We start from the raw sequence: 27296 nt of genomic DNA, 5'->3' as shown, positions 1-27296 counted from the left end.
TATCACCAATGCATTCACACTCTGCAGCGCATTTGGCAGAAATGGCCAAACAACTGCTCGAGGTGGGGACAGTTAAGCAGAAAGGGGTGAGGATTTAAGGCACTTAGAATTCTTCCTGTCACACTGAATCCTGTTCATGTGAGAGGGAGGGGTGAATCTGGCCTTGCAGTGTGGGCCTGTAAAACGTGACTGCTCCTGTGCAGGTTGTGTGGGGCTTTAACGCAGTTGGCAGCTCCCTTTGGTGGGAAATGCTTTCTTTCTTAAATGGTAGCAGAGCTTGGGGCCCTACAAAAATAATTCCGTCAGTGTTGGCACTGCATACTCTGAATAACTGAGGGGCAACACCCCACCAAAGCTTACTGATGTGTCTGTGGGGAAGGCTCTCATCAGCCAGACAGTTCATAACCTGTGTGTGAAACCAGCCTGGACCAAGCCAGTCCAGTCTCCTGAAACACAAACCTGCAGGCTGGCAAAGGTGACCGTGTCAGGAGCAGGACACATGTCAAGGATCAGTGTGAATATTTTAAGTGCAGTAGGAGCCACTTAAACCATAAGACATGGGAATTGTCTCTAAGATAACTTATGTGTACAAGGCTTGGCACAGTCATAAGGGACCAGGAGTGCTGTGCTGGTGCAGGCTGTGCACATCCACACACCCCAAACCACCTCAGAGTAGGTGATGTTCAATCAGTGTTGCTGGTTGTGGTCACTCATATAACTCGTGTTCTAGGTTTCTTTCCTCTGTGTTCCTGATTAGAAAATTCAGGACAGTGGAACCTGCCTAGAAAATTACTGAGACCATCTGTGCCAGAAAACTTGGTAGTTTACACAAAGTAAATAAAAAAACAAGCTGTAATGGTGAGGAAAGTAGAAGAATAAAAAAACTAATATATTTGCAAAAAGCATGCTTGCCTGAGTCATCTGCACTGTTTCTCCCAGATCCCACGTCCCACTGTAGGGAGCTGGGGTATTTCCATCAGTGAGACAATGCACTTTTCCCTTGAAAGCTGCTGGGTTTAATCTCACCATCAGATACTGTGATTCATTTCTCCAGTCCCTGTTGTACGTTTCTTAATATCAGACATGAGTGAAATATCTTCAGGACTGTGAGACTGGAGTTAACTATTTTTTCAAAGGAAAAAGGTGCAGAAATATATAGGTAGTCTTCATCACATCTGAAAGAGTCTGTGAAACCAAACCCAGACTCATGTCATGGTATTGAATAAGTAAGCCAGAGGTTCACTAAGTGAGACCTTTGCACCTCTAAAGCAGAGTCGGTTTGGTTCAGTCTCAGTTCAGTCTCATCTCAAGAGCATCTGTCCCAGCACACAGCTGCCTGGAAGTGGCCACATCTGGTGAGTGACAGCCACACCCCCACAGAGGAGAAGGCCTACACCAGCTACAAGGCTGTGCTGCGTGCTGCATGAATTCATCCTCCACAACATGAGTGGATGAAAAGCTTCATGTAATAGTTTAGAGTTTCTCTCCTATGAGACCAGCACTTGTACGTAGTCTGCTTTAAATAAAGTCATCATGTGCATTGTATCAAAATATTGCATAGGTCAAGACTTAGTCTTTCTGAGAACTGTGTTCAATGAAGACAAGACGAAGCTCTTTTACTTTTCCCTCTGGTTTCTGAGCCTTTGAAGACTGTTCAAGGTGTATGCTAAAGCTCCTTCCTGCAACAGCTTTCCTGTAACAGAAGGACAGGTCAGCTCTTGACTCCTGAAGCAAAGGCTTCAAAGTCTCCAAGGTATTGCAAGCTGAACTAAAAATCTGCATGTGGCAGCCCTGAATTATGTGTCATGACACCACTGCTTCCTGATGGCTGTACTGCCTTTTGAATTTTTACCTGTAAATCATCTTCAACACCTTTGAAACACAAGTGTTTGTAATGATGCCATGAGCTGAAAAAGTTTATTTCATAGTTTAAAGCGATCCTGCCATCTTTAGCTGTTCTTTTGCATCCCTGCATGGTGATAACCCATCTGGGGGTAAGTACTTTCCGTGATTTTGCCTGGTTTGCCATGACCAGTTCCATGGTTGGGAGCCTGATTCTCTTTTCTTGTCATTTTCCACATACAGCATCGCAGCATTTAAAAAAAAAATCTGTTTTCAGGTAGGTGGATGTTCACACCAGAACTCAGTCAGAATCTGACTCCCCAGCAGAAAGGTTTTGGGTTGAGACCCAAATACAAATTACAGTAAATCTGAGATTTCTGAGCCCGTTGTGTTCTTTTCCCATTTGCACTTTCTTCCCCAATTTTCCTTAGACCTGTTTCCTTCCTTCTTCTACTTCATTCAAAGTCTCCCCTCTGTCTTCACAATTTCAATTAACATTTGGTTCTGCAGAACCCAATTCACCCACTCCTCATTTCTCCTGCCAAAACGTTGTCATGTGCAGTTTCCTCTTTATGAGGAGCCACCATCTCCTTTCTCTGACCACCTGAAACCACTGGCTGACCAAAGGTGAGCCACCAGAATGATAGTGGGTTTGTTTGCACTGTGAGGAAAAATGAAACTGTTCTGTACTGCTGAAAAGCGAATGCAGAACTTGGCTTTCTGCACAGGAAAAGTGGGTAAGTTCTCTTTATCTGTGTTTATTCTTGACTTCACAACTGTTTTCCCCTGTTTGCAGGTGTGAGCAACATTTGAGACAGCAGGATTTGCTCTGTATTGCTATAACCTGGATTTTGGTCTGTCTAGTTTGCTTCATAGCTTTCCTTTGTTTTATCCTTGTATGCCTGCCAAATGAAGAGTTGATTCAGATAAGTAAAGATGATGAGCTGTTTCAAATTAAACTTTGCTGCAAACATCTGATTTCTAAAAATTGCATTACAACCTCAAGAAGAATGAAGGTACTCAAGCCTATAATGTCACTGATCTCTGTACACCAGCTGCTGCTAAATGCCTTCCAAACTCTGCCCTTCTGAAACTTGGACCTTCATCTTCAGGCCTGGCTGTGGGCTATGCTAGTAGATCTGTGGATCAGAGCAACCCAAACAGTTGTAAACTGGTAGTGTTTTTACCCAGTATCATCCACAACTGCCTCCCCATTAATGCTCTCTGCCTGGAAGCACCCTGATGTCTCCTTAATAGGGGTTAGCATTATTTATAGCGATTTACAGGTGTGCTGCTAAAAGATGGAACTGTAAATCACCTCAAATGTTGTTCCATGATGAAGTGCCTCTACATTATTTAAGAAATTGTCCCAATGTGACTGAATGATGCACAATGGAAAAACTTGCCACAGAAATGTGATATTGAAAAGGCCACAATGCTGCATATTTAGTTAAGATTTGTAATTGCAATTTACGTTCTCCTGGCAGTTTTGTACTCCAGGAGTATTTCCAGCTGCAGCAAAGTGGGGTACCTCTAACCAGGGGTTGTCAGTAGGGCAATACAATGACTTGTTATGTGACACTTGTTATGCAGCTGGCTTTGCAGAGGTATTTGGCACAAAAAATATCCAGTTGCAAGTGCGTGTTTTAGTTACAGCTTACTGCCTAGGGTGTAAGGTAGCAATGTGTTTTTACAGTGTATGAGAGTGATTCTGCCTCAGTAGAAAGAAGATTGAGGTGTGATGAAATGCCAGCCAAAAGTGCCTACAGGTACCTCGAAATAAAGAACTACACATGTTCTGAGATCTTGGTTTATCGTATTTGCCCTTAATCTGAGCACAGCGCTTTCCCAGATCAAGGGGAGGCTTTTTAATTTTGAAGTGATGGGAAAGGTGGAGCAATGTCTTCTTCCTAGAAAGCCTGGACTGAAAATGAACCACATTCCCTGTTATATCAGTCCTTTCTCCCATAATTGCAGGTGATTTTTCCTCCTTCAGATGTGCAGGTACCATTATGTGATCAATGGCTTCTGATTTTTCTCTACTCAACCAAGAACTGTTTAAAGGTTGTCATGCCTAAAACATGCACCCAGTTGAAATCTCACTGGGTGAGGTCTGACACAAAACCTAACGGAGCAGCCCAGTCAGCTGCTGATTTCCTCTGGGCAAGAAAACTTGTCTGCAAACACTCATAAGGGCAAAGAACAGAAGAAGGGATCTGGAGGGGTGAAGGGAGGTTTGGTGTCAGTGGTTCCTTCACAGGGATTCAGAGTTTGGAGGTGCATGAGTCAAAGGGTCTTTTCTTAAGGTAAGAAACAAACAGCCCCAGCAGTGCCCCTATTGCTTTTTAAGGAGTGACTTTTTCAATTTAACCTTTTCACTCTTCCCAGTTAAATTTTAACACCAGTCAGATCTCTCTTGATGTGAAGTCCAAGACCTTCTAAAAACTATGGGTAAGGATGTTAAAAATGTTGCAACAGAAATGAGGTGTCTCGTTTTTGTGTGGGTAACAGGGCTGTTTGTGTTCATCTTATAAAACCAAAAAAAGTCAGTCCATTGGGATACAGCATTAAATACACTGTCACTCCCCCCCAGCCTGGTTTTTCCCTTTTCTCCTTGCTCTCTTCCACTGGTTGCCACTGCTACTGCAGTTTGAGACTGTGACATGTATGAAACGGGACTACTGCAGCACACATAAGCCTTGGATCTTGGACCATGTGTTTTCCTTCACAGAGCACCACCGGCACTAGAAACCTTGTCAGTGATGTGTTTTGCAAAAATAAATAAATAAGGGAGCGAATGAAAATGTCATATACATAAATATGCCACAATAAGTTTAGTCTTTGGATCAAAGTGCTCAAAACGACAGAGCTTTGAAACAGAAAGGTAGGAATCAAAATTACACATCCCTGTGTATCAGCTCGGGTGCCAGCTGTTTAACTGAGGCGTACATGCTGTGGCTGATTAAATGAAAACATTTTAACAGCTGTCTAAAGAAGTAAAACCCTCTCCCCATCTTCCCAGGGCTGCCTCATGCACCATCCCCATGGGCTGCCCGGGAGAGCAGCCACTTGGCTCCATCCTGTACTTGCCCTGTCCCTGCTCATTGGCACCCATGTGGGGGCTGCTGGGCATACAGGGCTGCTCTGGGACCATCCAAAGGACAAGAAATAAGGTCCTTGGCAAGGTCTGAACCTCACTGAGCCCTGGTGCCATTGACTGGCAAACCCACGTGTGGGCAAGAGCCCATGGGCAGCCTGGCTCTAATCCAGGCTATTCAATGAGTTAAAAGTAATGCTGGCTGGTTCAGGGGCACAAAGCGGCTCAGCAGGTTGAGGGAGGAGGCACCAATTTTCATATCCAGGCCAAACACAGCCCGACCTCCCCAGCAGGGAAGAGGCTTTATTGAAGAGAGAAAGCTTTAGGTAAGTGGTGGGTGGTCTCTGGTGGCTGTATCCCTGCCAGTCTGCAGAACCAGCTGGGAGCCATTCTCCAGCCTGGGGCCAAGCAGCGCTGCGTGACTGCTAATTCCCTTCCTCTCTTCCCCTGCCTCCCAGAAGCTGTGTGGGCACAACCAAACGGCCTGTTCGGAGCAGATAATGTCCCCAGCCCATGGCCAAGCATTGCATTGGTTCCAGACAGCACTGTGAAGGCAGAGCCATCCGTGGCCAGGCTGGTGTCCTGTCCTGCTTCATTCCCTGGAGTAGGCACAGCCAGGAGGTGCTGACCTGTGATGCTAGCCCAGGGTCTGGGAGGGCTGTACTGGATGGCTTCCCAAGGATCCCATGCCCTCAACTACACTGGGAGGATGGTGACACACTTCTTGTAGTGCAGAAGTTGCCACAAGCCCCAACACTGGGTGTTAATGGTGTCCTCAGCAGGGCACCATCTGGGCTGTATCAGCTGTCACCACTCTTCAACACCCCAACCGTGGGAGGTATTTCCCCAGCCTTTATGAGCAGACAAGGGATTAACCTGGGCAGAGAGACAGGGACCAGACAGATCACTGCTCCACCAGCCCCAGCCCACCACTGACATCCACCTCGGGTCTGCCTGCCAATGGAAGCTGAAAGGAAGAGTGGTTTACATTGCAACCAGGTGAGAAGGTAACAGGCAGCCACCCTGGCCATCACAGATGAGCTGCATCCATTAGCAAGGGGATCCTAGCTGAGCCTCCCCCGGGGAGTGATGCCTCTTCTCTGTGAGGAAGGGCCAGTAGGAACAGTTTGTGGGCATCTTTGCATAACGTATTAAAGTACAAGAAACTTGGGAGAGTTGCTATCAAACACCAGGCGTATACATTCACAGTCATTTTTAAATGCTGCATTTTGAGAATGTATTCTTAAAGAATCTATATTTGTAAAATGAAGAGCAATCAGGAAAGAAATTTTACAACTCAGGATTGTAAAAACTATTTCAAAATGTGATATCTTTTCCCTTTCTTTTTACACAACATCTGCTGTGTGTAAGAGTGTATGTGTATGTTCGTGTGCACCTGTGGGATAGAGGCTTTTATTATGCTGAGGTTTGCACAAGCCCTCCTCATCACACTTTTCTTTGGCCCATAGCCCTTCATGCTGCTGCCTGCTGGCTGTTGCCACACTTGTCACTGCCAGAAGGCCCCCAAGAGTCACAACCATGAGCAGGGTGCACACAGGACATGGTTCATTCACTGATGCACATGCACAAGTTCTACCCACAAAATATAGCAAGAAATGGAACTGCTTTTCACTTTCTTAAAAGCTACCATCACTACTGCCATAAAATGTTGTCATTGTCATAAAATGATTTTCCATGGCTTTCCCTCCCCACCTGGCATGGGCACACCTATATTTGACATCATGTTTTAACGGTTTTATTAAGCACCAACAAACCTATCTCCTTGTAAAGTGCCCTCCCCCAAAAATGTATGTACTCAATGTTAAGTTTATCCCACCTACTTTCACAGCTTTCCTTCCAAAGTAATGTGGTGACACAGGCAAGAGAAAAGCTGTGACGGTTCTGAGCAAGAAGATGGGTAAGAAAGGGCTTTCCACCATGCAGTAAGCCTTTCTCAAATCCAGCAGGCCACGCACATCCCAAGAGGACTCCATCCCCAAATGCCACATGCAAAAGCACAAAGCAAACACAGGCCAGCCACGTGCAGGGCAGCGAGTGACACGTCCTGTATGCTCCTGGTGGTAAGAACTATGGGCACATCTGCAAGTACAATTCAGCGTCGACCTCAGGCTGTCTGGTGGCTCTTCATCATGTTTTTGCCCACCCAGGGTGGTGGTTTTTCTCATTGTCCTGACGGTATTTTTCTCTTCATTTGCCCAGAGAGCATCAGGGACCAGTACAGTGGCGGTGGCTCTAGGACAGGCCTCACGTTGCTGGCAATGACCCTGCAACGTGCAGAAGGTGTATCCAGCTCTTCAGGAGCAGCCCTCTCTCATGTGGGGGCCAGGGCTGTAAGCACCCACATTGCACTGGTGGGGCCCTCCCCAGGCTCACTGCCCAAGAGCTAAGGAGGGCTGGATGTGGCCGTGTGCCTGCTTATACATCACACTCCTGGCAAGCATTCCCACGGGTTTCAGCGTCTCTGGGACGGTGCAGGGAGCTAAATACCCGTTTGACACAGGTCTGTGCAAAAGGCCAGTTGGAGCCTCTGCGGGGGGGTGTGGGGGGGTGTCGAGCTGCAGTGGGGTTTGAAAGGCTGCTGATACCTGCACCAGTCTCCCCCGCCACAACTCCCTCTGCCCTGGCCCTTGACCTGGACACTCTGGGGGTTCCGACAGCAAAGAGGCCTTTCTGATGGTTGGTGAATCACCTCCCGAATTGCCAGCGCACTCCCCATAGCGGTCCGGGCACCCCTCACCAGAGCCTCGGGGCGGGCACTGCGGGTCTCCGTGTCTCATCCCTGCGGGGCACCGGCCCCGTCGCATGCCTGTCACCGCCGCCTCCTCCACGTTATTTACATCCGTCTTTAGCAGTCTAATTACCCGCTTTATTGCTTTCGCCCGGGGGAAGCCCGGGGACGGCGGCGCAGGGGAGGACCCTCCCCGCCAGCCCCCACTCAGCCGGAGCTGCCCCCTCAAGCACCTGGTTCTGGCAGGATTTCGGGAGGGGAGGGGCCGAGCAGGGCTCGGGAGGAGACCGGGACGCCCTCCGAGGGGGGGGGGGGGACAGAGGGCGCTGCCCCACAGCCCGCCCTCGAGGGGCGGCTCTGGCGTGGTGCACCAACGGAGGGGGAAAAAAGCGACAGGATAGATGGATTTTCAGATAAGCAGCGGAGGTAATTTATTGGCCTTTATGCTCTTCCGATGGAGTGGGGGAGAGGTGGCGGAATCGTGTCTGCACATCATTAAACGGGTTTACTCCCCCTCAGCCAAAAGAAGTCGTCCCCCCACCACCACTCCGCTCCATCAAGGAGGCTCGTCCCGGACCAAGGCCCGACGCCACCGTGAGGGGCCACCGCGCCGGGGGTGCTGCTCCCACAGCCCCGGGGGGAGCCCCAACCTCTCCCCGCTCATCCAGGTTGTCCGCGGCGCGCTCGCTCTTCCAAACTCATCTAAATTACATCAATAACAGAGCGCACTCTTTAATGAGCTCTCAACTTTAAAGACTTGAAGGATATTAACAAGCCGCTTGACAAATGGTGCTTAGAAGCACATTAAAGACGCTGCTAATGGAGCACATAATGACGGCTAATTTTCGATCAGATATAAATTAGAGCCCCAACAGTTATTTGCCTTAAGGACTTTATGTAAATGATCCTGTTCTGTATAAACGGGGAGGCGAGCCCAGCCCAGCCCCGCCGCGCCGGAGAGCGGTGCCGCAGCCCGACGGGGCGCACAACCCCCCCCCGCTCCACCGCCGCGCAAAACAGCGCGGGGCATCCGCGACCGCGCCGCCGCCCCCCGCATCGCGGGCGCCCCCGTTTCCTGGGGGGGGGAGAAGGAGGAGCAGGAGGCCCAAGGCTCGTCCCGCTCTGGAGCTGGTCGCGGGGGGGGACAGCGCTGCCCCCGCGGAGGGCTGGGGCAGGGGCAGGGGTGGGGGCCCATCTGCGGAGCCGCATCCCGCACACACACACAAGGTCCCGGGGCTGTCCCAGCTGCCGCCCGGAGCGCTGCGAGCGCCTCTTGTCTTCCTTCGTTGTTTTGGTTCGGGGGGGCGAGTTTTGGAGCAGGTTGTTTCTTTGGGTTGTTTGGGGTTTTTTTCCTACTTCTTGCTTTTAATTTTTTTCTTTTTTTTTTTTTTGTCAACAAGTACCAGCTGGGGGCCCGGCCCCGGACCAGGGAAGGCGTGACCTACCCCGCGCAGGGGCCGCGGCTCCAGACCGCCCACCCCTGGCCTTGCCCGTCCCCCGGGATGCTCCCGCACGGAAGAGCCGTGTCAGCAGGTCAGCAACGCCCCTGTCGTGGGAAGGGGGTCCCGGCTGTCTGGGGGAACCCGCGGATTTTCCTGGGGGATTTTTCTGCTGTGATTCATGTTATATCCCCCACCTGCCCGCCCCGCTGACTTGCGGGGTGTCCTCCTCTTCCCTCCAAAACCCTCGTTTACCTTTGCGGGGCCGCTATCCCCTCCTGCGCCGCCGGGCTCCCTCCTCCGGGAGGGCTCGGGGGTCTCACCTGCCAAAACAACAATAACATTAAAGGAGGGAGGGAAACGTTGTCCCCTCGTCCTCCCCGGCCCGGTTACCGCGCCGGGACCACAAACCAACCGGGCTGCCCTGAGAATCCGCGGCTGCTGGAGTCTGCCCCGAGACAGGATTTGGGAAGCAACAAACGACGACTCGCCCTCATCCTTAGCAGTGCAGGGACCGGGGCTGGGAAGGGGCGCGGGGGTTGCGCGGGTGCGGAGGGCCGTACTCACCCGGGCGGCCCCGGGGCTGCGCCTCCTGCTCTGTGCTCGCCGCCCCGATCCATCGATTTGTTCCTGGAAAAACGCGGCGCATTCTTATAGCAGCTACGAGCAATTAATATTGCATTAACCCTACTTAAAAAAAAAAAAAAAAAGAGAAAAGAAAAAAAGAAAAAAAAAAAAGAGAAGGAAAGGAAAGGGGCAAACCCGCACCCTGGCAAAGCCATCTATTATTAACGCGAGGGTAATTGGAGACCCGAGACGTGGGTGTGTGCGTGTCGTGGGGCAAGGCAGGCAAACACAGGCGTGACAGTGTGGCGGGAAGGAAGGGGAGCCGAGGGTGGCTAATATTTAATTTCAGGTCTGTGGTTTTCTAATTCGAGATTAAAAGCAGTCACGTCTTTGAAGCCAGACACTTGGTGTAAATGTACAGTTAAAATATTCTATTCCACAGTCCCCAGGCAGAGCTCTGCTACTCCCAGGCTTCATTAAATTTTAATTATCATCCCAGACTGGAGCAAGGAAAGAGGGGGAAGACTGTCCACCTAATTGCAATTGATAAAGGCAAAGAAGCCGAGATATTTTTCCTTGCCGTGCACGCACAGCAGTTGTTTTTGTTGTTGTTGTTGTTTTTATGCGGGCAAAGCCCGGCGAGTGCAGCGTGAGCACCTCCACCTATAGATCTGCTGTTTACAAAAGATGCACGTGAAGGAAAGCCGGGAAGTGATGCTATAGATGGGTGTTGGGGGGAGGGGGGGTGCATTAGCTCTTGGAGAAGCTGGCGAAAGATCAACGGAAGAGACAGGGACCCTCTCATTAGAGCTCGTCAGCTTATTGTCTCCCAAAACAAAGCCCGCCAGTGCCTCAGCCTTTCCCTGCCCGGGCAGCGGAGGGGCTGCCCTGGCGTCCGCCCCGGTTCTCTCTGATCCCAGGCACCTCTGCACCCCCACGTACCACACGACCCCCTGGCTCTTCCATGGCTTTTCGTTTGTTAACAATGTGCAAGCGTGGGACAGGCAGGTACTGGGAGAAGTCGACTAATTGCCCCAGGTTTTTCATTTGGGAAACTAGAGAGCGATCTATCTCCGGGCAGTAAAAGGTAAAATATAAAACCCACCGCGTTTGCTTTCTAAGCAGCTTCCTATTATCACATCGCCACTTAATTTTATTTCCATTCTCTCCAAGTTAAATAGAAAGCCGAGCTCACAGGGGAGCTGCCCTGTGCCTACAGACTGGGGATGTCAAGCAGAGAGACTCACTGTGCAAAGTTAATTTCAATTCCCGAGGAGGATTTCACATTCTCGCTCGCTCTGACCCACAGTAATTAGCTGAGATAACTAATGATTACTTACTTATTCCTTGTAATTATCTGGATTTAATAATTCGCTGTGTAATTTATTAATTCGCCCGTAATAGCCTTTAAGTGAATGGCTCATTTAAGAGGGCAAAGCGGTGGTTCAGGGGCTGTTCGCCTCTTGCTGCCTGCGCCTACTGACGCTCTTGGGGGGCTCTCTGCTGCTTTCGGGGGTCCTACTGGCCCCTGCCCCCGCCGGGCTGGCTCACCCCGGCCCCCTGACCCGCAGCTTTCCTGCTTCTTTCTGCCCAACCTCCCCTCTTCAGAACGACCCCCGCGGAGGTTGCGCGGCAGCCCAGCCCATGGGGAGGGGGCAGGGTGGGGGGCTCGGCGGGGCGCGCAGGGGCGCGCAGGAGGACAGCGCCACCCCTTCCCAAAAAAGCTGGCAGCCCCGGCCGCGGCTGCAGGAGAAGGCAACCCACGCTGCGCGCCCGCGGGAGCCCTGCGGGGGCCCGCGGGGCTGAACCACAACGCTGCGGTGGCAACGACGGCGACAAGGGCCGGCCGGGGCCGCGGGGAGGGCGGGGGTCGTGTGGATACCGACGGCGACACAGCGCCTGTGCCGGCCGGACCCTGGGACACGAGGCCCTCCTTCCGCGCCCGCGGAGCCCCCGGCACCTTCGGCGGTGCCCGGGCGGCTTTGAAGATGCAGCTGGAGCTGGTGGCTGGGCGGAAATATGAATATTTAATAGCGGCTCGTGTATGATCTCCCTCCCCCCCCTCACCCACCGCCGTCAGTTGTTTTTTTTTTGTTTTGTTTTGTTTTTCCCGGCTTTTGTGAGCGCCACGCAGGGAAATTACTCTTTTCTTCCCTTTTTATTTTTTTTTTTAATTATTTTATTTTATTTTATTTTCACGCGTGGTGCGTGCGTGGCACCTTTGCCTCCCTCTTCGCGCTGGAAGGCAGAGCGGCTCGGGGAGTGGGAGCTCTGCCGGGGCACCCCCACACACCCCGGTCTGCCCCCTCCCCACTCACAATTGCAGCCGCTCACCCGCGGGGCGCGGAGCGGAGCTGTCCGTGGTGCTGCCGCCGCACCACCGGCGCTCTCCGGGCCTCCCCCAACCCCGGGCCGCCCCCAACCCCGGGCCGCCCCGTTGCGGGGTCCAGGGGCGCAACCCCCCCCTGCCCAGAGGCGGCGTTGAACTCAGGCAGATGCTGGCGGTGGAAAAATAAGAAGCAGCCAAACGCGCTTTTTCTTTTTTTTTTTTTTTGCCAATAAAACGTTAAAATCCTTTTTTCCTTTTTTTTTAATGAAAGACAATTTAACAACATTTAAAAATAAATTAGTACATTACTAGGATAAATAAACCTCCTATTAACAGAACAAAACAAAAAAAAAAAACCCTCAAACAAAACCCAACGAAATCATGTACAGAACTTAAGACTTCAAACAGTCTCGGATAGAACAGCAATACAGCGAAATCTGTAAGAATATATCTATATGTGCGTCAACGCCAATGAAATATTTACAACACATACAGGTACCCTACCGAGTACCCTCAGTTTATTGTCGTTGTTCCAAAAAGAAATGTACCAAATCAGTTGTGAATTTACAAGCAGTGCAGTCTCGCTCGCTCGCTCCCCTTTCCTACAAATTTTAATTTGGCTTTTCTACAAACAGACTTCCAAAAAGGGACTTTTCTCCGTGGAAAAGTATTGCGATTAAAGGTAATAAATAACCGACCGACCAAATAAATAAATAAATAAATAAATAAATAAATAAGCAATCGGATAGATAAATAAATAACCGAGCCGGTCTGAATGCCGTCGCGATACAGCTTTAAAATCGAGAAAGACGGATATTGTGCTGGCAAGAAACCCGAAGCGACAACCCCCCTGCCCCACGCTGTCACCTACGCGGCCACGTCCTTTCTCGCTTCGGGAGCAGCGTGTGGTGGGGACAATATGGGAATCCCCATTAAATATGTAACACGGTAAACAAATACCTCGGACAGTGAATCAGGCTACACAAATAATGTAGAACATCTACTATAGGGTGCCGACGCCGTACGAATAGGAATACTCGCCAGAGAAATACCTTAGGTTCAGGTGGCAATTTACAAATGGCCAAAAGGGACGTTCAGAAGAAAAGCTCACGTTCATAAATCCTACCAACACAAAATATTTGATTCTCACTAACAATTTTTTTTTTTACTTTTATCAAGACTTAGATTAAAGAGGTGTAATTAATTAGAATGAGCACAAAATGAAGTTGCTAGAGAGATAAATTAATAATTTACAAGGGGTTGTTTGGCAGTAATCTAATAATAGCTTTTGAAGACCAGTGAACACAGCAGGATCAGCTCTTTCCCTAAGCGTTATAACTTCAGAGAAGGAAAAGGATAATAACCACAGTAAAAATATATATATATTTATATATTTATAGTACGCAGTGTAAATGCAGAAAAACCTGCCATCTGTTTTTTTTTTTAAATCATTATTATTATTATTATTTAAATCAAAATACTTTTGAGACGTCTCTCGCGGCGCGAAGCCTCAACTCTAGATTCAAGTTTGGGTCCCGAGAAAGCCATGACATCGTGGCCACCCTGCTGCCTCCCGGGCAAGGTCTGTTAGGAATAAAAACCAGCGGTACTTGCCGGGGCGGGTCCGGGCGCGGCTCCGCAGGGAAGTTCCCCCCGAAAGTTGGGCGCGGGGCGGGCGATGGGGTGGGCTGGTGTTGTTTGTTTGGTTTGTTGTTTTTTGTTTGGTTTTTTTGTCTCCTTTCCTTTTTGCTGTTGTTGTTGTTGTTTAATTAATTTTTTGTTGATGACGGTGATGCTGATGCTGTCGATGCTCCTCCGCGGCCGGCTCAGATGCCCGCCGAGTACTTCATGCGCTTCTGCTTCTGGCGCTGGTTGCAGAACCAGACGCGGACCACGTTCTTCTTGAGGTCCAGTTTTTCGGCGATGGCGGCGATCTTCTCGGAGGAGGGCCGGGGCTGGAGGGCGAAATAGGCCTCCAGCGACCGCTTCTCGGGGGCGGCGATGGAGGTCCGCTTGCGCTTCTTCTCCGCGCCGCTGAAGAGCTCGGGCTTGGCCAGCTTCTCGCGGTGGGACTTCTCGGCCTCCTCCAGCCACGCCTGCAGGATGGGTTTGAGGGCGATCATGTTGTTGTGGGAGAGGGTGAGGGACTCGAAGCGGCAGATGGTGCTCTGGCTGAGGGAGCCCACCCCGGGGATCTTCAGGTTGGCCAGCGCCGAGCCCACGTCGGCCTGGGTCACCCCCAGCTTGATGCGGCGCTGCTTGAAGCGCTCGGCGAAGGCCTCCAAGTCGCGGGGGTCGGCGTCCACGTCGCTCATGCAGCCCATGTGGGCCGGCAGCCCGTGGGCGTGGGCCATGCCCAGCGCCGCCGGGTGCATGGGGTTCATGCCGGCCATGTGCGGAGCGTGGCCCGGCGTGGAGACCACGGCGCCGTCGGGGGCCGCCATGGCCCCCAGCGCCAGACCCGGCGTCAGGTGCTCCAAGAGTTCCCCCTCCAGCGCTTGGTGGGGCTGGTGGTGGTGGTGGTGGTGATGGTGGTGGTGGTGGTGGGTGCCCGACAGGGCGGACGGGTGGGAGATGGGCACGGAGGAGGAGGAGGCGGCCGAGGTGCAGGGGATGGTGTTCATGGTGTGGTACGTGGCGTCCGGCTTGAAGGGGCTGTGGTGCGGCGGGTGGTGGTGGTGGCTCTTGCTCGGGGAGACGATGTCCACCGCTGCCAGGGCTTCGGCGCGGGCCAGCAGGCTCTCGTCCAGACCGCCGAATATATTGCTCTGCAATTGCAAATAGAAGGCACACATAACGCTCAGCAGGGAATTCGCCTCCCCGCGCACTCCGCCGTGCCACTAAAACCTTCCCAGCATGTTAAAAGAGAAATCCTGGAGAAGGGAGGGGGGGGTGGGGGGGAGGAGAGGAGAAGAGGGAGCGAGCGGGGCGAGGGAGCGGGCGCGGCGCGCAGCCGCTCGCACAGAGGAGCCGCGGCAGGCGGGCGGGCGGGCGGACGGACGGACGGACGGACACACACGCACCAGCCGCACGCAGCATCCCAGGTCATAAAAATTAATACGAGCGGCAAGAGCCGCCGCATGCATAAGTTGGGCGAGAGCCCGGCGGCGCCGGGTGATTTGCTGCACGGCCATGAAAAAATCATCAGGCGGATCCGGGGGGCCGCCGAGGGGCCCCCCTTAAAGCGGGGCGGCGGGCGGCGGGCACCTACCGGAGGGGCGGGCAGACAGGCCCGCCGCATCGCCTCCGCGCCGCCGCCGCTGCCGGAGCCCGAGCCGGAGCCGGAGCCGCCGCTGCCGCCGGGGCCGGAGCCGGAGCCGGAGCCGCGTCCGGCGGAGCCGCCGGTGCCGGTGCTGCTGGGGGAGCTGGCGGCGGGGGCGGCGGCGCCGGCGGAGGGGCAGGGCGAGGCGCTGTGCAGGGCCGAGTACTTGGTTTCGTGGAGGCCGCCGCCGCTGCCGCCGCCGTGGGGGAGGCCGAAAGGCTGCTTGCTGCTCAGGGACATCATCATCGTGCTCGCCGCCGCCGCGGCCCGGCCCGCCGGCAGCCGGCCGCTGGAGGAGGAGGGCAGGGGCGCGGGGCCGGGGGCCCGGACCCCCCGGAAAAGCCACAGGAGCCCTGCGCCCCCACCCCCCGAAAAATTTTAAAAAAAAAAAAAAAATTAAAAAAAAAAATTCCCACTCGGCCCCCCCTCAGCCGGCCGCCCGAGTCCCGCCGGAGACGAGAGGGAGCGGCGGCTCTGGCAAGCCGGGGATGCGCGGGGGATGCGCGGGATGCCTCCCGTCCGGCCGCCCCTCCGCCCGGGCGCTCGCCGCCGTCCGCCGCCGCCTCCGCTCCGGCGCCGGCCCTCGCCTCTCGCGAAGTGCCCTCCCCGCCGCCGCGCCGGTGGGTTTTACTCTCTCCCCTCCCTCCCCTCCCCTCTCGCCTGTCACTACAGCCCAACTCCTCGGGAAGGGCCCTCCGCGCCTGCCTCCTCGGCCCTGGCCCCCTCCTCCGCCGCTCCCTGCCCGCCCCCCGCCGCTCCCACGCCCACGCGTGCTCCCGCACTCACCGCCGCGCCGCGCCCCGCCGCCTCCCGGAAAGGGGAGGGAAAAAGCCAAAAAAAGAAAAAAAAAAAAAAGGGGGGGGAAAGCGACAGCCGCCCCCCCCCCCCCCCCCCCCCCCCCCCCCCAACCCCCCCCCCTATGAAGAAAAAATTAAAAAAGAAAAAAAAAAAGGAAAAGTCCCGCGTCCGGCCTCACCAGGAACCCCCAGCCAGAGTGTCCCGCCGCTGCCCTGGCATCGCTCCGGGGGGAGCGGCAGAGGCGGCGGGATGCGCTGGGAACCGGGCACTGCTCGGGGCAGGGGAGGGAAAGGCCGGGAGCGGCGGCCGGGGTCTGCCCCCACCGGCATCCCCCATCGGCGGGGAGCCAGAGGGATCCTCCTGCAAAAGCGCACCGCTATCCCGCCAACTTCCCCCGCCTCTCTATTATAAAAAGAAGAAAAAGAAAAGAAAAACAAAAAAGAGAGAGAAAAGAAATCTGGAAAAGTCGGTTTTCCTGGATGTGGCCGGGTTTATTTCCATGAATTTCACTTTGCAGCAGAAAGGTTAAAATAAGTGCTTAGGTGTTTAATTTCTCACCTAAACAGCAGACTTGGTAATTTTAAGGGAAATAAAAAAAATTACATTGTATCAGCTCTCACTGTCGCCAGCTCGGAGAAATGAAATAAATCAAAGTTAAAAGCTTGAGTATCATTTAATTATGGCGCGAATAGCGCTTGGAAAGAAGTAGAACAACATCTCTAAACAAATTATGGCCGGGCCAGGAAGGAATTATTAGATTGAAATTTCATTTAGGCTCGGGAGACACAGCGCTTCAATATGTAATCTGTTATGCCTCATCTGATTTGTATGCTTAATTCAGCTTGACGAATTTATTAGTTTTCATAATAGTAAAAAAATTGAGCAGCACTATGGGCTAATGCATTGTGTGTACTATAAATTGTATGTCACCGTTGAAAGGCTGAAGTCTATAGAAATCTTTTATTAATGACAACATAGGAAAGAGGATTTTCTTGCAAGCCTTTAAGGAGTTCATGCCAAACCTCCGCGCTTCGTGTCTCGGTAGGCTATTAACATATCGTCATACTAATTAAGCTACTTCATGAGTGATATAATTTCAAACTTTAAATTATGTTCTAATTAACAAGGGTTGTCCAATTTGCTTAATCTTCAAAAGGCTTTTGGCTTGTCTAATTAGTCTAAAGCATCGAGCATCTCCAACGCCCAAGAAAAGAGCCATCAGTAATATTTTGCGCGTTTTGAGGCGGTCGCGGGCAGAGCCCACGCGGGGCGCGGCCCGCCCGTGGCGGGCAGGGCTGGTAGGGAGGGCATCTGTCCCCCCGCCTCCCTCCGCCGGGGTCCCCGCAGCGCTCCCGGCCGCTCCTGAGCCCCCGCCTCCGCCTCCCTGGCAGCGGCCGCAGCCCTGCGCGCTCCAGCGCGGGCGTGCCGGGAGGTGTGCGGGAGAACAAGGGAAGGATCCCGCTTCCTGGGCGGAAAAAAAAAAAAAAAGAAAAGAGAAGAAGAAGAAAATACCTCGTTGGCGCGGGGAGGTCCGAGGGCAGCCAGCCTGCCGGGTGCGCAGAGCCGGGGAAGGGGCTCTGCCCGCCCGGCTCTCCGGCTCAACTTTGGTGGAGAGAAACGCGAGGAGGAACCCCCCTCCACCCCCCCACGCCCCCCGCTATACATTTAACCCCTCCCGCACTGAGTTTAATTATTCGCAATAGTTGTTCTAATGTATGCTGTCACACGGGAGAATTGAGAACGCATATCGTTAATATGAATTAATCTTGATTTTAATAGCAACTGACAACCGATCTCCAAAACGCTGAGCGCTCCTCGCCGCTCCGATCGGCCGCCACCGGGATGCGGGGCGGCGCGGCCACACTGCTGGGCAAACTTTCCTCGGTGTCGGGCCCGGGGGTGACCCCTGCGGGCCCCGGGGGTGCCCGTGGTGGCTCTGCGCGCCGCAGGGACTCGCCGGGGCTCTGGCCGTGCTACCGCTGTACCCGCTGCCGGCAGCGCCTTGCCCGCGGCACTGCCTCCCAGCAAACCCTGCCTTCCCCTTTCCCTCCTTTTTTTTTTTTTTTTTTTGTGATTCTTTTTGTTTATTTGTTTGTGTTTAGGTGTTGGGTTGTTGTTTTTTTTCTTGCAGCCACCTCCCTGTGTCGTGGGGGATGCCGGGGGGAGCCGCAGCAGACGCGGAGCCCCCGCGGCCCCCCCGGCACCTCGGCGGCCCCGCGGGCCCCGCAGCCGGCTCTGCGCACCAGTGGGCTGCCTAAATAAAAGGAGAGCCCCCCCTCCAACTTACCCACGCCCACACCCTGACCCACGCAGACATCTGGGGAGAAATCACTGTCGCCTCTCATGTATCCATGTTCTGATTTACGATTAAAATTTAAAGACGCGCATTCATATTTTACCGAACCTAATGCGCCCTATGAATTTTTAATCCATTAAGATGCGGGCTACACTTTGAGCAAACTCCACCTTTGTTTTGAGGGCAGGGCAGCGCTGGCCCCGGCCCTGCCGGAGGGGTAGCCCCGGTGCCCCGCACCGCTCCCGGCCCCCGCCGTCTCCGGGCCGCTCCCCCGGGGCTCCGGGGGTGGGGGGGGGGGACCTGTCCCCGCTGCTGCGGGAGCACCGCGGCTGCGGACACCTGCAGCTCTATCCCGCGGAGCCGCGGCACCATCGCACCGGGACGCCCCGTCGGGGCAACTCCGCACCGGGCGGTGCCTCCGCACTCAGAGCACCCCCGCTCCGAGCCAGCCCGGCATCGCTTCCCGCACCGGCTTCTGCTCCTCCTCTCCCCGCTCGGAATCCGGGGCCGCGCTGCCGCCGCGAACCGAGTCAAGTCACGAAGTCAAACTTCAAGCCCGGGAACGATCAATGAAGAGTTTTGCCGTCCGTGGCGCCTCGTGCTTCCTGGCACTAAAATAAATGCAAGAAATCGAAACTTAATTACTTGAAAGAAATCCAGAAATCCCTCTGCATAATTTATCCAGGCATTTTTTCGTGGCGTTTGTGTTGAACGCACGCGTTTGACTCCGCACGCTCCTCTCTCCCTCCCCAGCGCCGCCCCCCTCGGCAGGCGCGGGGAGACGGGCGGGCGAGGACGGCCTGGCGGACACCCCCAGCCCCGCATCCCCGCATCCCCGCACCCCGCCCGGCCGAGGGGCGAGGGGAGAAGAGGGAAGGGGGGTCTCCTTAGAAGACCTCGTTCTTGCCTCCGATGAACACCCCCCCCCCTTTTCCCCCGCTGAGAGCATCCCCCGGGGGAGGATGCAGGGCTGAGGGCAGGGTGGCAAGTGGGAAACCTCTCCTCCCCGCCTGCGAGGTCTGAGCCCTGAGCGAGGCACTTGGCAGATATTTTCTGATCAGGAGTGTCTGGCATAACAACCTGAGTCTCCTAAGCGTGATGGAAAGTGCCAATAAAGTAACTCGGTTATTCTGACAAACTCCCCACCTTGTCTTTGACGATTCCCCCGTGGCCCCCAAAGCCCTTCTCGTGAATAGGGTGTGACACCTGCTAGCTGGGGGTCGTGCATTAGCCGGCAACGCAGCCACGGCCTCCTCATTTGCCATCCAGCCTGGCTGATGAGAGCCTTGCCTGGTGAGCCTTTCACTGAATTCATTAGGACCGTGAGTCTGCTGGCTCGGGAGCAAACTTTATCATAGACACCTCATCGAGAAGTTGAAGTAATGTTATGAAAGAATGAAAAATACATTTGGGAGCTGCCTGGAAACTGAAGTACATTTTGATTTAACTTACATTAACAGAAACCTAATGTAGAAGTGAAAGGATCTAACAAAACCATTAATAATTTAAAAATAATTACAGATAGTCTATCCTTACTATTCATAACCACTCAACATTTTAGACAAAGAAAGCTGAATATTCTTCTTGGGAGAAAGATGTGAACTGACTGCTAAGCAGGAGCCGTCCAGCTCGTACTGCCTCTTCTCTGCTCATATACATTGCGTATCCCCCATAGCACCCAGGACAACATCCCAGAACTGCTTTTCCAAAAGGGAGGGTGGAGGTGGAGGCAGACCCTGTCTTTGTACAGGGCTTTTTGGCGGGCATAAGGCACAGATTTCAACCCCTCCTCTTTGCTGGAGCTGCTGTTTGAGGTGGACCCATTGTGGCAGTGGAGAACAAGAAAGCTCTCACACCTCCTCAGGCTCTCTCTAGGCTCTGCCAGCCTTGGAGGCCTCGGGAAAGGCCTTTTCCATCCGTAGCCTCGGCTAACACCAGCGGCACTGGTGACTCTCCTGCCCCACGCTGTGCTGTGCCATTTAGCTGATATCAGCTGACATCACCTACTTGGCTCGCCATGGCTCTGTGCAAAAGTTATTTTTAATGCATTCATTTTAATTCAAGTTTCCATTGTATGCTTTATAGCTCAAAGATCTTGAGCACCCTGCAGGGCTGTGATTTTGCCTGTGTTTCTGTTCATTTGTGTTTTGGTTTTGGTTTTTTTTTTTTTGAGATATACCTGCTGTCCAAACACTGAAATATCAAAGCAGCTGGATATGCAGCAAACTTCACTGCTCTTCCTTACAGATCAAGATAAAAATGTAAAGAGGGAAATTCACAGACATAAAGTGGTTTCTAAAGGAAAAGAAATATTGGGTAATACAAAGCAGATGAGAAATTCAGATCTAACTCTCACAGGAACCCACCTTACAAATAGCCTCACAGGTGGGATCTCTCCCTAACTGCTTCCCCAACAGCTCCTTGCACTAAAAACATTAAGATCTCATGGATCATTAAAAAAAAAAATCCTATAAATCACACTGTGAATGTCCTTGGGACTCTACTCTTGCTGATTTAGACAAAATCCTGGTATCTTAGATTAGCCTTCATTAATTATTTTCATTAATTTCCCTTGTTATAGATGTATTATCACAAATCATATTCCAAACACATTCCCTAATTAAGCACTAAATTCCTCTCTACCTCCGTATGCCATTTAAATGGAGCAATGAGAGCGCGTGTGTTCAGCCTGGAGGCTGGTGGCAGGCAGGCAGCGCCACAAAAGATGGTGCTTGCATATCAGATATCTTTCAGGACTCTAACTTAGAGAAAATATTTTGACTTTTCATTTGATCATCAACACGGGCACGCTCAGAGCTCTTGGCCCTGGCAAATTTTCAGAGTGTTCCATCTTCTTCTGCAGTGTTTTCAAGGTAAATCTAAGTTCCTTTTCTCCCCCTTCCACCATGTGAGATGTTGGCTGATCTCTTTACAGGTCCTCAGGATTCAGCAGGAACAGCAAGGCAGCCTTCCCTTTTCAGCCAGGAAGAAAAACTCTGACAGCTGATATGCACTGAAAAAGGAGACAAAAACTTCATGTTTCTGAGGAGGTTGTCACCAATGGATAGACGCAATTTAAAAAGAATGGTTTAACAGTTGTGTCACTGGGTCGGTGTTTGCACCTCGGAGCCATTAAATAGTGGGCTAGAATACTTATTTAGGTGGACAGGGTCCTGCAGCCCCACGTGAGAGGTGTATAGTGTCCAGCTGTGGTATTTGGTGTGTGCCGTGCCATGGGCTGAGCTTTCCACAGTCTCCATAGTTTTGGGAAGGTCTTATACGGACTCATCCCGCTTTGTGAATGGGTAGTGGGAAACGTCTGTGAATTATTTTGTTTTCTCCCTTTGATTCAATGTTCACACAATCAGAGCATGATGGGACTCAAACCTGACTGCTGGAGAAGGCCCACTAGGAACAGCATCTCCTGGAAATATTAGATACGTGCTGAAGCGTCAGTCCCTGCAAGACCAGGCATGCTGAGCTCAGACCTCGTCTACAGGCTCATCCTCCTTGTAAACCAGACTTTAGTTCTCAGAAGATGTATCTGTGCATAACAGCAATGACCATGTTGGCAGCTGTCCACCTTATATGTGGGCATAGACACTTGTGTAAATCTTATTCAAAGGTAATCACAGATCCTCTTCTTTTCTGTTCATTGAAATTCAGCAGAAATGCATTCCACATTTTGTACAACCTCTGGGCACACATCAAAGCCCTTCCCTTCACGCACACAGCATGGGCAGGTATCCCCCTGCGTTCCCCTATCCCTTTTTATAGATGAAATATTGTACGTCTTGAAGATTGTTAGTGTAACGAAATCAAATTGTGAAATGCATCTGCAGCTTGTATTAACACTTCCTATTGGAAACAGCGGGTTAGGACTAAGTTATCACATATCTTTTGCAGTCCTGAGACAGCCATCGAATTCCAGTGAAATCTCTTACAAAGGCAATCAAGATGATCAATGGGAGTTTTGCCAGTAACATCAAACCTGATTAAATGGTTCTGTGTTAAGAACTGCAAATAAACACATAGAAAAGAGGACAGATAAGAAAATGGAACTATAAAGATAAAGAAAAATTGCAGAAAGAAATGATGCCCAGGAAAAAAAAAAAAAGGCAGGAGATTAATAATTGACTGGCTGTACATACAGCCAATCCAAACTAGAGTTTAAAATGCAGACAGCTCGCTGTATAGCCAGTAGCAGAAACTTCTGTAGAAGCATTTATTCAGAAGAACTCTTATCCACACATCTTGCTTTAAATATTTTGCCAAATTGGGATGAACACAAAGAGGCTGTAATTTGAAACCTTTCAAATCACCGAGCTGCATGTGTCTGACTATGTGCCTGTTGCTGTGTGTATATAGGAAATATAGCATTAAATCATATTTTTACTTGTTAATCCCTTAACAGTTATATTGCCTGCTGGGTACCCTGACACAGCGAACTTACTTGAGTAAAATGCATTTTGTTTTTCTTGTTTAGGCCAGCAGGTTTCCTTGGATAAGTGAATTTGTTGCTGCCCACCCGTGAGACAGGGAAACACTTTCTAACAGGTCCCAGCATCCCTGTCTTTCCCAGTGACCTGGGCTGCCCACGTGCTTGCCTGCCTCTGAAAAATGTTCCTGCTGGGTCCAGACATTGTAGCTCAAAGCACGCCAAAATGGTGGGGAGGCTTTTTGGCTTTTGTTGTGGGTTTTAGTTTGTTATGTTTTTTGAGTGGTTTTTTTTTTTTTTTGATGTTGTTTTTATTTTTAGCTTGGTATCGTTTTTAATAATGTTCGTGCATATTCTCGATTGAGGAGGTTGGATCTGACAAAGCTTTTACAACCATTAAAAGTTGTCTGCTTTAAGTGCTGACAGCTGTGGAGTGGCTCTTAACGAGGAGGGAGGCACTCAGGAGTGCCCCGCCTGGAGTTGGTCCGTGCGCACTGGAGATCGGTGGGGCCCCGCGAGTGTTCCCACGGCAGGGTCGGGACAGGAGAGGAGAGGGAAGGAAAATGGGAAAGGTGGGGTGGAGTGTAGGGGGTTTAATTACTGCCGCCCCATCCATTTCAATACAGCCGAGGCACGCCGGGGGTGCACGAGAAGAAATTAAGGACAGCTTGTGGCACTGAGTGGATGCTCCCTGTTTGGGTTTTTTTGTTTTGTTGGGAGCTTTTTGTTTGTTTGTTTTTTGTTATTTTTCCCGTGAGGTCGAGGCAGCCCAGGCGCTGCAGAGATGGGCTCAGGACCAGGATTCCCTCTGCCCTTTTCTCTCACCCTCTTCTCTCTCTATGGTCCTGGATGATGCTTTAGGGTGGTGGGGGCCGGGGACAGCCGGAGCTCATGTATGTTCCCGTGGGTAACACCGCGTTCAGGCCCTGGGGAGCCCAGAAACTTTGCTCCGGAAGGGATGACTCCAAGAACTGCTTCCAGAGGGTCGGGGCTGGGCCGGGTGCCCCGGGACTGGTGTTTCCCGGCTGCCTGGCCTCTGCTGCCCTGTTTCTAGGGAATGGGGAAATTCTTCTCCTCAACCAGAGCCGAAAGTAAACCCTCCTCGTGGTGCCCAGCAGAGTGCAGTGACCCACCCGCTGGGAGGATCGTTCAAGAGGTACATCTTTAGAATGAAATGTGCTTTAGTTCCCACTTCATCTTTCTTTAACACCCCATGCCCTTCCATGTCCCTAGTAGGACATTTCATGGCATGTCATGGTATAGTTGCAGTGTACTGTATTGTGATTTGTATGTAATAATGGGCACGTTATTTTACAAAAAGAAAGACAAACTCCCCAAAGGCAGGACACATGTCAACTGAGAAAGAAGATGGTTCAGTCTGTGCTCATTAATTCCTCAGAATACTTAAAAATGAGCTGGAAGACAAAAAAAGTTCAGGAAGCTGACAAGTGAGGGTTAGATGCTTGGAGGCCACGGAAACTTGAAGTTCATCAGCTGCTTTAGATACTAAAAGGAGGTTGTGGGAAACAAATGCAAAACAGGTGGGTAGAAAGAATATCTTATTGCAGACAAGTGAGGGAAAGAAAGTGGTGAAAAGAGTTTTACTCTACTTCATTCAAAACTGCACTCCAGCTGTGGATGGCAGCCTGTTCTCTGTGGGCTGGGTGAAGCCTGGCTTGGGAAGGGAAGGAGGCAGGGCTGGTTTGCAACCCTGCTGTTTTGGGACCTTCTGCAGAAGTCGGAAGACTTGTGTAGGGTTTGATATTCAATATTCATATTGTCGTGTTTTAGCAGGGGTGAGCTCTCTATACACAGATGCCGTTTTCACAATCTTGTAGATAAGCTGTGTCAGCACAGCCTTTATAAATCCCATTTTTACCAAAGATTTATGATGTAGCTGTAAATGTATGCTCTGGACCGATATCTTCCGTAGAGGGTTTTAGTGAGAAATCTTATTTTTAGGGGGTTAGTGCATTTATTTTCTATGCCTAAGATACACGATGAAAAATGTAATTTATAATGTGGCATAATAAAAATGGATGATGTTTGAGGGGATAGCAGGCTTGCTCCTGTACCTACACAATATATCCTTTTGGTAACATTTTGATAATGATTTTACATGTGCATTATAGTGATGTGAGATGTGGTGACAGTGCATCAGGCAATGGAAGGAGTTGCTGTGTCAACCTTGACCTTATTAAAACCACTATGCTTGCATAAAGAAGCTAAGCTGGTCAAAGAGGGAGGAAAAAACCACACATTCAGCAAAGGTACATGACTAGATTTTGCTTTTATTTATTCCACTTTAAGTCAGAAAAAAGTGAATTGGAAGCATCGTTGCTGAATTAATACATGTGTGAATGCTCCAAACATTTCAATGTTCTTTAAAAATTCAACCAGCTTGGGAATAGCTGGGTAGCTCTCTTCCAAGAGCTGAGATACACCACTCCCTGTGCTGCTGTTTGGCAAGACTGTCTATTTAAAGAGGCAGTCCAATGTTACATCTGTTTTCAAAACAGACTGTAATTCACTATTTGATTCTGTGTAGTATTGCCTTACCTGCTGTAAGGTAAGATTTCACTGTAATCATCACCTTTTCTCCTCCTCATAAATCAAGATTTCCACACAAAGTGGTGGAAAACAACAAATCTATATCTGAATGAACAGTGGCTGGCTCTCCTCTAACTCAGGGACTTTGTGCACTTAAAGTTCTACAGGCACCTGCAAAACAAAGCCATGGAAATGACAAATGAAAGTTAGGCTGGTGCCTTTTTGGTGGGCAAAGACCAGCCATCAAGTTAGAGTTTCATGTGCATCTAGAGGAGTGACTTAGGCTGTACAAGTACATGAAAACTAAGAAACTGTGAAGTCCAATTTTCAGTCTTGTTTTGGTGGGGGGTTTTCCTTGTTTGTTTTTTTTGTTTGTTTGTTTGTTTTTCCAGGTAAAGAAATTACTGACAAACCAGAGACTATAAAAACCTAGTCCTTTATTGTATAGACAGTTACCTTTTCAAATCATCATCCCTCTTTGTATTATGCAAGAAGAAATTCTTACATATGTTAGCACTTCCCTAGTTTGTTAGCAAATGTTTGTATGAATTGGACCTGAAATCCTATACTGGCCCACATCAGAATAGTAAGATTTCATGTTATAGCATTACTCAGGTCAGGGCTATAACATCAGTTCTTGAACCCTTTCCAGAAGTAAAAAACCTCAAACCCCAACTATAAATCAACAAAGAAATTACTTCAGGTTTTGTGATGTTCTTTCCAACTCCTCTGGTGTAAGGTCCTCAAGTTTGCTTCCTTCCCCTCTTTGATAACTCATCTAAGTAGAAGCAAGGAAGGGGGGACATCATCTTTTGGATAAAACTCCCCCAACGGTTTTGGACAGAGCATAAATGAGAAATCTGGTCTTAATCTGCTCATAGTATTTGAAAGATGTTTCCAGAACACATGCTAGTGTGATTTCTGTGATTAGCTGAAAGGGAAGCAACTTCAGTCTGAGTTGTCTTTGTCTACTTCAGATTGCTAAAATTCTGCTATTTAGAACTTGCTTGAAGTCTACTGATAGTTTAGGCTCATATGCAAGTAACCTTTTTTTCTTTTTCCTTTTTTTTTTTTTTAAATCTGCCCCTGATTTCTATAATCTGTCATGAAGAGAAAAGCAGGAACAACATTTTATAGCAGGTGATGGCAGTGCAGGATGTGAGCAGGAAGCCAGATGCCTTCTGAGGGTAACTTTTATTTAGAAAGGCCTATGTTCTCATAGGAAAAGCAGTAGAGGAGAGCAAGTACTTCGTGCTAGAGAGGTAGGAAAAAGTAGACAACTTTGTCTTCAGGATGAAGGCTTCTGCTTGTCTGGTGTGGTGAAAGCTAGTGGTTTGGGAGATGGGGGGTTTTAAACTTTTCACGAATCCTTGCCATGCAGAAGGAATATCTTCCTTCAGGACTGGTCTAATGCGTGGAACAAACATGCCCAAGAACCGAGGCTACCTTTTACCTCAGGCCCCATTCGCTTTTCTGACTTGCTGATACAAAAAATGTTTAGCCAAAGCATCTAATCTCATGCTCACTGCTGTAACAAAAGTGAAAAGGGAGAGAGCTGTAGAAACATGAAAATCTAGGCAGGAGGGAAAATAAAAATCTCCTGAGTGGTTAGGATGAGAGTGGGCGCAGTGACCCCATGGTTCTCACTACTTGCACTGCTTTATGTACCCCCTATAGAGGCACCTGCATGCTCCAGCACTGAGCACCCAAAGAGAAAGGAGAGGTCCCACCAAGCCATGGATATGGACAGGAGGTGAGGGGTGTGTGCTCTTCTTGTGTGCTGCCAGGAGCTCGGAGAAGGGCAAGCTGTCAAGCGGGAGTGTGAGTTTGCTCTGGGTAAACGTGGTGGTTTTATTACCATAAACTCAGCTGGCAACAGAGGAAGTCTGAGACAAGCATGGCTTTCCATAACTGCAAGGGAGAGTCCTG

General features: G+C 50.7%; 1 protein-coding gene across 2 annotated transcripts; it reads right to left on the bottom strand.

Annotated features, from left to right (window-relative positions):
- Positions 1–13776: 13776 nt before the first annotated feature.
- POU4F2 (POU class 4 homeobox 2) lies at positions 13777–15531 on the bottom strand. Of its 2 annotated transcripts, XM_027652825.1 has the most exons (3): positions 15428–15528; positions 15239–15283; positions 13777–14801 (listed from the first exon to the last, which is right to left on the bottom strand). In XM_027652825.1, exons 1-3 carry the CDS (start codon positions 15526–15528, stop codon positions 13850–13852), a joined length of 1098 nt encoding a protein of 365 aa, XP_027508626.1. In that variant the 3' UTR covers positions 13777–13849. The 2 variants fall into 2 exon arrangements, with proteins under 2 accessions (XP_027508626.1, XP_027508625.1); XM_027652824.1 differs by having other exon boundaries at positions 13777–14791; positions 15235–15531.
- Positions 15532–27296: the final 11765 nt, after the last annotated feature.

This window comes from Corapipo altera, unplaced genomic scaffold (genome assembly GCF_003945725.1).
Source record: "Corapipo altera isolate COAL_440 unplaced genomic scaffold, ASM394572v1 69, whole genome shotgun sequence".
NCBI lineage: Eukaryota > Metazoa > Chordata > Aves > Passeriformes > Pipridae > Corapipo > Corapipo altera.
This window is presented reverse-complemented; position numbering and strand designations above follow the sequence as displayed.